Raw genomic sequence first — 12,833 nt, 5'->3', positions numbered from 1 at the left:
TGTTATGTTTAATTTGGAAATCCATGTGTTACAATATGCTAACAATAATTTTTATTATATATTTAATAATATCATATTTTTCCTAACCAGGTCATCTTTCAAGAATTAATTATGCTGTATGCAAACTTGCATATATACCCTGTTAAATGAGATGGCTTAATGATCGTCTCAAAATGTTTGTATGTTCTTTTTTTGTATAATTATACGAACGCTACAAAATACTTCGTTTCGTTAAACGAATGTCATACGAAGTGCTTTGTTTAAAAATAAAAAATATAAACGAAGTTTATACGAACTTTTATAATACATGATACAAACTTAAACAAAGTTATTTTTATCATAAAAAATGAAATGATACAAACTTTGAACAAAGTAAATTGCTATACGATCTTGAAACGAACTTCAAAAGTACCGGTGTTATTGCGCATAATTAAATCACACATATGGAGTAGTGTGATATGTTGGTTTACCCTTTCGTCGTGACGACGGCGGTCTTTAGGAAAGTTTCAACACACTGGATTCAAGTCATTGTTATTGTTTATTTCACTGGATAAAAATGCTCTCTACTATTTTCTCGCATAAACGGAAAGCTCATGTTGTGCTTTCTTGGTATAAAGTTTGTGAAGAAGACCTTTATCTTTAGCTATTTTTATTGAAGCATGGTGCAAACTGTTGTTGCTGAATTTTTTCAAGCAAAAATAAAGTGTAGTAAACAAAACCAACAATTTTAGGATGATTTGAAAGGACGCTATGTTTTACAGTGTTTTTATGTTACAATATGTAACATTTCTTTCTGTTTGTAGAGTTCCTCATAGCTAGCCAGAGTTTAGAGACTTTATACAGGGAATATTTTTTTTCTTCTTTTTATGAAACAGAACGAACAAGCAAACAAACAGACAAACCAATTTTTATTATGTGTATTTCGCCATGTGTTAAGGAATCGTAGCTAAGAATTTGCGTGTTGTATAATTTATTGTGTTTTTTCTGGACAATGTTGTATTAACATATAAAGTTCTAACTTTCAAAATTATAAAGTTTGTATAGTTCCTTATTTTATTTTTTAACATGTGCTCTCACAAAAGCAAAACTCATATTTGGTTTTGCTTTCTTTCTGCATATTCTTTTGAAATAAGGAAATAAGGAAAAACGTTTTTGAAAAAAAGCTTTTGTCCAAAGTGATCAGAATTTTGAAGCATAAAGAAAGTTTGACGACCTCCTACGCAGAGCACTTTTAAAATTCTTATTCTTAACACTTCAAAGGCTGGGTTTATTCTTGCTTGCTCAAATACTAAATTTATGAATATGCAAGTGATGCAACTGGAATTGCAGGTTATTATTTTTTTAATAATATCTGGATCGGTATTATATCAACATATTCTTTGCAGGAATGCGTAGATTGAAATGTTTGTTCTTTATGTGTGATTTCAAACCAAACGCGGTTTCTTGTTATGTCAATACGAAACCAGAAACAAAAGAATTAAACAAAGTTTTTTTTTAAACACTAAAAGAAATGATACAAACTTTAAACTAAGTAAATTGACTGTAAATTGAGTAAATAAACTTTAAACTAAGTAAACTAAGTAAACTTAAAACGAACTTCAAAAGTACCAGCGTAATTGCGCATAATTATTTCAATGCGAAACCAGAAATAAAAGAAGTAAAATATACAAGGTTGACTTCTTTGAAAAGACTAGCAAAAATGCGTCTTTTTGCTTTATACGATGCCGTGGAGACGATCTCTAAAGACCTTAGATAATAAGATTGATTAAAATAAATGAAGTTTGTATAACAAAACGAACTTTATAATTGTTGAAAATATTTCAATATAAAGACTATCGATAATAGTCCAATTATAACTAATAAACGAACTTTGTATAAGCAAATCTTTATACAAATTTCATTGAAATAATATGAACTGCATACAAACTTTATTTTAAATGATACAAACCTTATACGAACTTGTAATTTTGATAATACGAAAAGGTTTGTATTACAAATAAAATGATACAAAAGATTTAATAAATGATACAAAGTTTTTTGTATGAATTAAACGAACTACGTACAAACATTTTGAGACGATACCTTAGTGCATCTCAAAATCTTTGATCACTAGAAAACACATGATTTATGTAATATACTATTGTGTATTTTTAGAAGTAAAAAATTCATTAATAACGTGATGAAATGATTTGGTTTTCGATATTTGTTGTAGTTCATCTCTCATTTGTACAAGGTTTGTTTATATTCCTATATAACTAGCTATATTGATATTTTGTTGCTGCTTCATAAAGAATTACTTGTTGTAAATAGACTATATACATTACTCTCAGCATAATTGTAATAACTTTTTCGATCTAGGAGTAATACCGAATCCTACAGTTGAAATTACAGAAGGCACTGCAACAGTGAATGCAGGCTCTAATTTACAACTCAACTGTAGCATTGAAACAGACATTACTGCTGTCACATTTAAATGGTTTAAAAATAATAATCAAGTCCCTGATGAAATTTCGCAGACATTAAATATCACTAATATTACAAAAGAAAAAGCTGGTGTATATTCTTGTACAGCAAAAAATGGATCTGGTTCTGAAATGTCATCATCAAAAAATCAGAGCATAGTTGTTAATTGTAAGTTTTATATTCTTGTATTGCAAGACAGAGAACAACTTATAGTTTGTACTTTATAACATATATTCCAATGCTGTTCTCTGGCATTTTAGTCAGGGCATTTAAATTCAAAATGTCAGTACACGTCTTTTTGTGTACCTCGTAGTTTGAAAATGTGCATGAGCATTAAACCATGTTGTAATGGCAATCAGCAATGTAACACTGTATTTCGAGCGTTTTAATTGCAGGGCCCTTAGTCCAGCACTTGCCCCTTGGTTTCATGTTGTTGAGTACAGTCCCTTTTGGAAAACAAATTACGCACATTTTGATGGAAGTATATATCTGGTTTATCAACAATGAGAAAACAAGAGAAGTAAGGTTCATGAACAAATAGAAATCTGATTTAACCATTGAACTTAAAAGTACCGTATTTTCCGGTATATAACCCGCGGGTTATAAGTTGATTTTTACTACTTCCACCATTGGTGCGGGTTATAATGTGGTGCAGGTTATGTGATAAGTTTTATATTTTCTCTCATTTATTGTGAAATTTAAAGTTTATACATTCAATAAAGAAAATAGCACCAACGGTATAAAATGCGTACATTAATAACTGTATGCACGATCCTATATCTACGTAATCTTATTTCAACTACGTGATTTAATTTTTTTCACACAGTGAAATTGCTTTAACTTTCTATTGCTTGCCAGTGCTAATATTACGAGCTCTCTCTGAAACACAATTCTGGAGATCATTTTTATTTTGGGTTGAATGTAATTCTAATCTATTTATATCTTTGCAATCACATTGAGCACATTGAAATGATTTGCTTCTGGTAATAGAGCAATATTGCAGGTATCATTTTTAGGTTTAATTGACACGTATTTCACAACCTAGTGCCCAGGACTTAATTATTAATTCCTGTTAAAAATATTGAAAAATGTTAAAATTGAAGTATTGATAATAATTTTCTTTTTTATCTTCGCTACCTTCGAGAAACAGGTCACCACTAAAAATATCAAATATAAAATACAATTAATTAGACACACGCAATTATCTCCTCCTTATTGCCGCCATTCATTTTATCATGCACACTGTGATTGCTGCGATATAAAAAAATAACAAAATTCTATAAACATTAGACAAGAACGTTCAGACAATCCGTGATAATTATTATGTTTATTTTTATGCCAAAAAAACTTAAATATACATATAAGAAACAGAGATTTTACTTTAGGTTTATAACCTGATAGAATGGTTTTTTGTTTGTTTGTTTAATTGCATGGAGCAAGAGTTATTATTGGCTGAAACCAATGTCTACAAATAAAAAGAAAACAGCGTTGTCTGATTTAGTACTGTCGGCATTAGCAGAAGATCGACTTGTCAAATTTATTTTAATTCATTATTATTCCTGCAATCGGAGACAAGAAAGTTAAGACTGAGACAGTCGCTAGTTCAGACACTCGGTTCTCGTGTTTGGGGTTCACAAGTTTAAACGTCCCCACTTGTCTCCAGCATGAAAAAAACAGAAAAGACGCACATGTTTATAAAATGATTAGGCTAAGTAAAAATACGCAAACTTTTTTTCCTAACACGATGCAGGTTATGCAAAGAGGTGCGGGTAAGTAAAACACATTGATTGAAATTTTATGCGGGTTATACGAATGTGCAGGCTATCTGATAACAACCAATTTATAACTCCCTAAAAAAGCTGAGCTGCGGGTTATACGATGTGCCGGTTATATACCGGAAAATACGGTAGCATAAAATTGACAGCGTCATTTTTTATGTGCATGGTTTTTGTGCACATGCATGTACCTAATTTTTTAAGTCCTGTTATAGCTATATAAATTTTGTTCTGATTTAAAGGATGATTTATTTCATTGGCATTCATTAGTCTAAATTCTTTGTATTAAAATTATAATAAAGATATAAATTCACACATTATAATAAAGATATTAATTAACAAAAAGTTATAAACTGACCGTATACGTTATAAAAACAAATAACAGAATATATGTACGAACAAGAAGCCAACACTACTTGAAATGTCGCACTTATGATTACAACCTTTACGCACACACAATTGCTGTAGAAACATATACTAGATAAACGCAAATGTGAAAGAGACTATTGTTGTTTTTTTTGTTTTGTGAATTGCTGGAGCATCTTTGCACTCATGAAATTCACGATTGTAAATTACTTGCCATTTAAGGTTCTAAATGTCAAAACGAACTTCTAGTCTACAACTTGCCTGAATTGTGCTAGTTATTAAGTGTTCACTTGCCGTTATTTTAAACGTTACTCATACATCAAAATTATTCAATTGTGTAAGAAAAGAATAGTTATCAGACGGTGCAGAGTGCAATATGATTTTTATTGTTAGAGTTCTTCTATTTGCACTCTTTATTTTCATCAGGCAAGTGAAAATAAAAGAACGAAAAAAAGCGATATTGTATGAAGAAACCAAATGAAAATTATAGTGTATCATTACCTTTAATATTTAAATTTGAGATATTGGTCGAGCATAGTTTCATGAAGAAGTGTGGTCTATGGAGATAAAGAAAAAAAGTTTGATTTTACTAGTGAGAAAAAAAATCGATTTTTTTTCTTAAAAAATGATTCTAAGAAATGGAAAAGCACCTTTCGAACAGTGGTGAAATAAACGAAACAACAAGCAACTGCAAATTCCAAAACCTTTTAAATAATCATAAAAAACGTTTTGTTATTTTTGTAATAATTTACTGATGCCTGCACACTTTTTTTCTGGTGGAGCAGGAGAGAGAATTGGATTCTTTTGAGTTGTTTCTTTGTTTATAAACAGTGTCGGTGAAGGGTCTTGGGTAAAGGGTCTCTTTAAGAGACAAGAGAGGAGTTGAACGTCCTCCACCATACCTTAGTTTAAATGGGCGATTGTAGAAGTCCCATGAAATGCCACAGTGATGGTGTCACCTTAAAAAAACACCTGGTCCAGTGTGTGAACGGTTGGCGCTAGGAAGGGCATCTAGTTGTAAAACAATGCCAAAATTCTTTATTATGGCCGTAAGAACAGTTGATCAGACAAACTGCGTAAACAGGGCTGAAACTCTAGGAGTGAAGGTGTCGCACACGGTGGGACAGATGTCAGGTGTGAGCATCGTCAGACCGTTACCCAGCTATCACATCACAAGGTAGATAACACTAGGTTAAGGACGGCTAGTGTATAAATGTTGGTACTCTGAGAGGTAGAGCAGGTGAAGTAGTTGAAATGTTAGAACGTAGATCTGTTAATATGTGTTGTGTTCTGGAAGTCAGGTGGAGAGGAGCTTCAGTGAGATTTGTGGAAGGTAGGAGGGCAAGGTAAGCTTTTTTGGATTGGTAATAGTGATTGATATGGAGGAGTTGGTAATATTCGTTGCAGAAAAGTGGGTAGAAAAAGTAATAGATGTTATGCGTGTTTATAATTGTCATGTGATAAAGTTTTTGATAGGTAGTAGGATTGTCACTTTTCTGTCAGTTTATGCTCCACAGTGTGGACTCAGTGAGGAAGATGAAGATAAGTTTTATGATGAGTTGATAGCAGTCACATCAAAGTTTGGAGACACTGAACTTGTCATGGTGGGCGGTAACTTTAATGGTGGTCAGTGTGATAGACATAGACAGACCTGGTGGTGGAATAATGAGGTTGACAAGTGTATAAATGAAAACAGGAAACTTTGGAAAGAGTGGAAGTCAGGTGGTAGTAAAAATATTTACTTAGAAGCTAAGCATCGTGCTCGTACAGCAGTGTATAAGGCAAAATCAGAAGCAGAGAGAAGCAGATTTGCAGATGTGTTAAGAAGGGAAGACCAGCGCAATGAGGCATTCAAGATAGCAAAGCAAATGAAGAAGACTAATCAAAATGTTGTAGGTGAGAACTGTATATGTAATGATGAAGGTGTTTTGGCTAGCGCGGAGGAGGAGAAAAGGGTAGCTTGAAGGAATTATTATCAGAGGTTGCTTAACACTGAGTTTGATTGGGATGAGGATAATTTGTCTGATGATGATGTTGTAGAAGGACCAGCTATGCAGATCAAGACAGAACGGGTAGTGGAGGTTATTAGGAAATCTTAACTCTTGCTAATCAGATTATAAAGGATGGTGCTATTCTGAGTGAGTGGCAGTTGAGTGTAATAGTGAATTGTTTCAAGGGCAAGGGTGATGCATTAGAAAGAGGTAACTATAGAGGTTTGAAGTTGGTTGATCAAGTAATGAAAGTTATTGAAAAAGTGATTGATAAGTTACTTAGAAAAAGAATTGATAAAGATAAGATGCGATTTGGTTTTGTTCCAGGGCGTGGCACTACAGATGCAATATTTTTACTCAGACAGCTTCAGGAAAAGTATTTAGCAAAGAGAAAGAATCTCTATTTTGCCTTTGTAGATTGAGAGAAAGCTTTTGATAGAGTGCCACATAAAGTTATTTAGTGGGCTATGAGAAAATTAAGTGTGGATGAGTGGCTAGTTACGATTGTACAGTCTATGTACAGCAATGCTAGAAGTCGTGTCAGGATTACCGATTCACTTAGTGATGAATTTAGTGTAAATGTTGGTGTACATCAGGGTTCTGTACTTAGTCCTTGTTGTTTTTTCTAGTCTTAAGCGCTGTCGATGGAGTTCAGAACAGGTTGTCCATTGTATGTAGATAATTGGTTCTCATAGCTGAATTGATGGAAGAATTAGTTAAAAAAGTTTGAGAAGTAGAAGAATCCTTTCTTCCACTTCTCAAACTTTTTCAACTAAGAAACTTTTTCAACTAGAAAAGAAAGGGCTAAAGGTAAACACAGCAAAGTCTAAAGTCATGATTAGTAGAATTGCAGCCAAGTGTGACCTTGTAGTTGGAAAGTCACCTTGTGGAGTTCGCAATTTTTTGTCAGACCTGCAAGCATTGAGTACATAAGAAGTGCAGTAGTATTGGTGGAAGGTTAAGAGCTGATATTCAGTTTGTATGCAAGCGTTGCAAAGGTGAGATTATAGAGAATGAAGTATTTTCAGCTTCAATGATGTACAACAGTGGCTCGCTAGAGATAGTTGAGAACTTCTGTTACTTAGGTGATATGTTGGGCAGTGAAGGGGGTGTTGGAAGAAGTGTTACTTGCAGGATAGTTTATGCTTGGAAAAAGTTCAGAGAGTTACTTCGTTTGTTGACTAGCAAAGTCTTGTCAATTGAGTTAAATGGTAGGTTGTAGGAGGCCTGTGTAAGAAGTGTTATGTGGTACGGTAGTGAGACATGGGTAGTGAAGCAGGAAGGTCTTGACCGTTAAAAAGGAATGATATGAGTTTGGTTAGGTGGATGTGTAACGCCAGTCTGAGAGACAGAAAGAGTTCAGATGAGCTAAGAAGCAGGCTAAGTATCCGTAGAATTAAAGATGTTATTCAGATAAGAAGATTGAATTGGCTGGGACACTTGGAAAGAATGGAGGAGGATAATTGAGTAAGAAAGTGTAGAGACTTGACAGTTCCTGGGGCAAAACCCAGAGGCAGATCAAGAAAAACTTGGGAGAAGGTTATAAGGACAGACTTGATACAGAGGAAGTTGAGTTTAAATCTAACACAGTCTAGTTTAGATTGGAAGAGGGTCATTAATATACCCCGTCCAACCCATGCTAGCATGAAAAACGGACTTTAAGCGGAGAATGAATGATGATGATGATGTGGTTGTTGAGATTAACAATGAGAGCTACAGGAACTTCTTTTTGGTTACTGCTTTTCTAAGTTCTCAATATATACAACTGGAAAGATACTGCTGCTGTTGTTTGTCAAGTTCACTCGTTGTTATAACCATTTTTGAACTTTGTGTTGTTTCATTTTTTTACGAAAGTGTTACATGCTAAATGGTTGGTGAATTTTATCGTTCCTCATAGATGTGAGTGTTCAATTATATTTCTCATTAAGGAATTTATCCTGTTTTTACCCACCAGTGTAGCTTTAAATCAACCTCTTCCTGAGGGTTTTAATTACAGAAAGGTAAAATGGTCCACGTGTTCAGGGCTTGTTTGGTTGTTTGTTAATGTTTGGAAAAGACTTACTGGCATCTTAGATCTGCTATGACAAATATATGTGATATAATTCTACTCCAACCTCTGCTTGTTAAGGTGAAATCCGTGATTTTAATTTGGTGGTGCTCTTGTCCTCTTAATCCAAATGGTTGCGTATTGTCTATCATAACGTTTTTTATAGCCATCAGGGTGTTCAGACATGCTGACCACAATCACTCAGATTGTTTTCTTCCTCCTGTGTTGTGCCCCATTCTACTTTCACACAACATTTCGGCTCTGGCTTCTAAAACAGCATGCGATGAGTTGAACTTTCTTGATATAAAATTGAAGAATGATAGCCCTTCTTTCACAAACCTGTCTATAGCAGCCTATATCATTGCCAAGAAAGATAATTGGTATTCAGCATTTTTATGCTTTTTACCTCGGCAAAGAAATGTGACAGACTTCACCTAACTCTTTGGTGGTATCGTTTTAATATCTTTGTCTCTGCCTCTTGCAGTTAACAAAGATTCTATAACACGTATCAAGTTCCCAGTAGCCTTGGATGTTTTTTGTGTCCATAATAATTCAAATTCTGGTTAGTTTTGACCACTCCTGCTATTTATGTTTACTTTCTTCATTTGTTTCATTTGTTTACTCTGTATCAGTTGTGTACAGTTTCGTTAAAAGGCATTTAATTGCTCTTCTACCATTTTTAACTCGATTCTATTATTTAGATTGTTTTTTTCTACTTCACTTTGTTTATTGAAGTCAATTCAATGTCATTATATAGTTTGATGATGTCAGTGCACGCTTTAAGTTTTGTCTTTTTTCCAAAGTAGGTCACTTCAATTTATCACTATTTATAGTGAATTATTAGTTCTTGAAAATACTTAAACCAGAAACAATAATCCAAGGACAAATCCTTGAGAAACTTCTTAGAAATTAGCTATTATACATAGTCAATTGACATTAATTCATTATCCAATAAAACCACTGAATTTTATTTTTATAATCTTTTGAGTCAGAATAATTACTACTTAGCTTTTGTTATAGTGAATGCTGTTAAGGTTGACCTTGATCACTGTAAGTTTTTTCTGCAGTGGTTTTCAGACAGCACAAAAATATAAGTACTAACCTATCGCTAGTTTTTTCTAACAAGCAAGTCTCTGGTTAAAAAATACATAAGGCGTATAATGGTGGACCCCGAAGGAGAAAAATTATTAAATAAATATAAATATTTTAAGTTTTGCCATTGTTTAAATCTTGTTATTGTGAATTTTGTTTTTCCCTTAAAAGCTGACCATAACAACAGCAATTTTTTGCTAATAGACCACTTTTGATTATTGGATTGGCTGATTACATCAACTTTTGGAAGAATTGTTATGACTCCTTATAGAATTTATACATTTTTCTAATCAGTGACATTACTCCAAAAATCATAAAATAGCCTAAAATTAAATTTAAAAAATGCATTTTTTTAGATTTGCAATTTTTGAAATATCTTTCTAAGCAATGTGATTATTTAACTATTATAAATATTGATGGATGTTTTCATTAGGATATGTGTGTGGAGGGTATATATGGTCAATTTAATATAACAACTTCCAAAATGACAAAACCCTTGCAGTAAGAGGTATAAGCTGCAGAACACCAGGATAGTGAAACATTCAACATTATTTACTTAGACTTGGAAAATGCAGGATTGACTATTTCACCAACATCGACAACTCCTAATGAAGGTGACAGTATCACTTTTAATTGTGGTGTGGATACAAACTTAAACCCAGTTTCTTATTCATTCCAAAAAGATGGTAATGTTATAACAACAGGTGGTAATAACGTCTTCATTATATCAAAGGCGATGGAATCAGATTCTGGATCATACATGTGCACTGCATCAGCATCAACAACATCTCCTCTTTCAGTCACGAGTAATTCTGTATCATTAACAGTGAATGGTAAGTTAATTCTTAAAAAGGTCTACATTTAAAACGTCAAGGATATGCAATAATTTGTTAATCAGAGGTTATGTTTATGACTGACCCAGGGTTCAACTGGCTAAAAAAGTTTCAAAGAAAGAAGAAAACACAAAGAAAAACTTAAACTTATCACAGATTGGGATTTTTTTTGTTGACTGATGTTGGCTACCATTACCGTTCAAAGCTTTGTAAAGTTTACACAGCACCCTTGTTACTTTCTTCCAATTGAGTTTTCACTTTCTTTTTAGAATTGTTTCGAACTCCCACACTAGCTGCATCACCAAATAATTTAAATTCTGGTGAAACAATTACATTAACATGTACTACATCCTCACCAAGAAATATTGTGTACAAATTTCAAAAAGATACTGTTGACTTTACACAATTTCAGTCATTAGCTGTATACAACATAACTACTCAAACTTCGGACAGTGGTTCTTACAGATGTATTGCACAAGTTAATAAGGTAGAGAAAGTGTCGTCACAAGTTACTGTTACAGGTTTGTGGTTTTTTTAAGCATCTGTAAAGATATCTCTACTTTTATGTTTCTATGATTATTTATAACTATTGGTTTACACAAAAAAAAAAATGTTTCCTTAAATTAAAGTTGTTTTGTTAATTTGGAGAAAATCAGTAGCAAGTTTAGAATAGCAAAGTATTAATTTCTTTTATTTAATAATCAATGTCTATCTAGTGACATTAAAAGTTTCCATCACAATCACACCAACATTTGAAGGACAAAACATGAATATCACATGTAATGTGGAAGGTGGAGAAGAAGCACAATCTTTTAGTTGGAAGAAAAACAGAGTTTCACTTACTGAAACATCTAAAACACTTGTGGTACAGAATGTGCAACGTTCTATGATTGGGATTAATTATAGCTGTATTGCTTTATCACAAGCTCTCACGCCGAGTAACGAAGCTTTTGCGACTTTGTCAAATGCCAATATATATTGTAAGCTTTTACCTTGTAATTGTTACAATGAAGAAAAACTTAAAAATTGAGATCATTTTTTATTAAAACTTTTCAATTTTTATTTTTATAGATAACGCCTCTGAATTAATATTCACACCTTCTAATGAAAATGAAGGTAAAGTTGGTGAAAAATTCTCAATGACATGCTACGCAAGTGACTATGGAAACCCTCAAGCAACTTTAGGTTGGTATAGAAATGGTATTGCAGCTTCTACTGAACAACCAGGTAAACCTGTTTTATATACCATCGATCCTGTAACAAGAGACAGCACTGGTGATTACATATGTAAAGCCAAAAACACAGCTGGTGAAGTTAAGAAGACATTTACTTTTACAGGCATAGGTAAGTTAAATCCAATTGTTTTTACTTAAAAGCCAAGGTCATACTGGCAATTAGTTAAATTTAGTTAAATATGGGTTATTCCTTATGTCATAGCTAATCCGAATGATTTTTGTAACTAAAACAAGGTACATTCATATTTTAGATTATACTTAAAATTAGTACTAAATTGATTAGATTGCCTAAACATGTACTAAAAATACACCGGTAATTTATGATGTAGACATAAAACTATTGTTTATCTTTAAGTAAGTGAGTGGTTAATAATAATTTATTGGAGATGTTGTTAATAATTTTTTTAAAGTATAAATTTATACTGTCAGACTTGCTTTAGACTTTTCATTCTGAACATTATATAGTCTTTTCCTGCTGTATGTCAATGGGGAAAAAAACATGTGTACTAAAAGTCAAAAGGACGTTACCATGTTCTTCTGACTCTGTGCCAATGCTCTTAGTAGATAGCGAAAGGTTTTGTAAGAAGTTAAACATGGGACACTGAAATACTTAAGAGAATTGATAAACTGATCATAAATTTTTGTTTAAAATTTTTAGTCAGAATTAAAGGTTAAACATGTCAGAAAATCTTCAATGTCATTTCCTTTTTTCTCAAATTTATACTTTTAATTTGTTTAGATAAGCCAGATTCTCCAACTTTAAATATTTCTTCAAAAACGTCAACGTCGATTACAGTTTTAATAACACCACCTGCATACACAGGAAATAAACCAATCACATATTACATGTTAGAATACAAAGGGGATGGAAAGAATATCTCAAAAAATATAACAGACCTAACAAACCTGATGTATACTATACCAGCGTTGAAACCAGCAGTAGATTATCAACTAAGGGTACAAGCTGTAAATGTTATTGGAGCAGGAGAGTTCAGTGAATTTGTAATAGCAACAACAGGAGATGCTTGTAA

At 32.8% G+C, this 12,833-nt stretch overlaps 2 protein-coding genes across 3 annotated transcripts in view; both read left to right on the top strand.

Moving 5' to 3' along the window:
* Positions 1-1,986: 1,986 nt before the first annotated feature.
* Positions 1,987-12,833, top strand: part of LOC130630289 (protein sidekick-1-like) — a 28,803-nt gene continuing 17,956 nt past the window's right edge. The window contains exons 1-7 of one of the 2 annotated variants that reach the window (XM_057443728.1): positions 1,987-2,233; positions 2,359-2,631; positions 10,295-10,567; positions 10,837-11,088; positions 11,284-11,547; positions 11,639-11,911; positions 12,542-12,829. In XM_057443728.1, coding sequence (XP_057299711.1) covers positions 2,185-2,233; positions 2,359-2,631; positions 10,295-10,567; positions 10,837-11,088; positions 11,284-11,547; positions 11,639-11,911; positions 12,542-12,829 — 1,672 coding nt within the window. In that variant the 5' untranslated portion in view covers positions 1,987-2,184. The remainder of the gene's footprint in view (positions 2,234-2,358; positions 2,632-10,294; positions 10,568-10,836; positions 11,089-11,283; positions 11,548-11,638; positions 11,912-12,541; positions 12,830-12,833) is intronic. The other variant, XM_057443727.1, reaches the window with a different exon arrangement.
* Positions 8,419-12,833, top strand: part of LOC130630299 (uncharacterized) — an 86,584-nt gene continuing 82,169 nt past the window's right edge. The window contains exon 1 of the mRNA XM_057443747.1: positions 8,419-8,429. The gene's annotated coding sequence lies outside the window, so the exon portion shown is untranslated. The remainder of the gene's footprint in view (positions 8,430-12,833) is intronic.

This window comes from Hydractinia symbiolongicarpus, chromosome 2, assembly GCF_029227915.1.
Source record: "Hydractinia symbiolongicarpus strain clone_291-10 chromosome 2, HSymV2.1, whole genome shotgun sequence".
Taxonomy (NCBI): domain Eukaryota; kingdom Metazoa; phylum Cnidaria; class Hydrozoa; order Anthoathecata; family Hydractiniidae; genus Hydractinia; species Hydractinia symbiolongicarpus.
The sequence above is the reverse complement of the archived record's forward strand: the minus strand, read 5'-3'. Positions and strand labels throughout refer to the sequence as shown.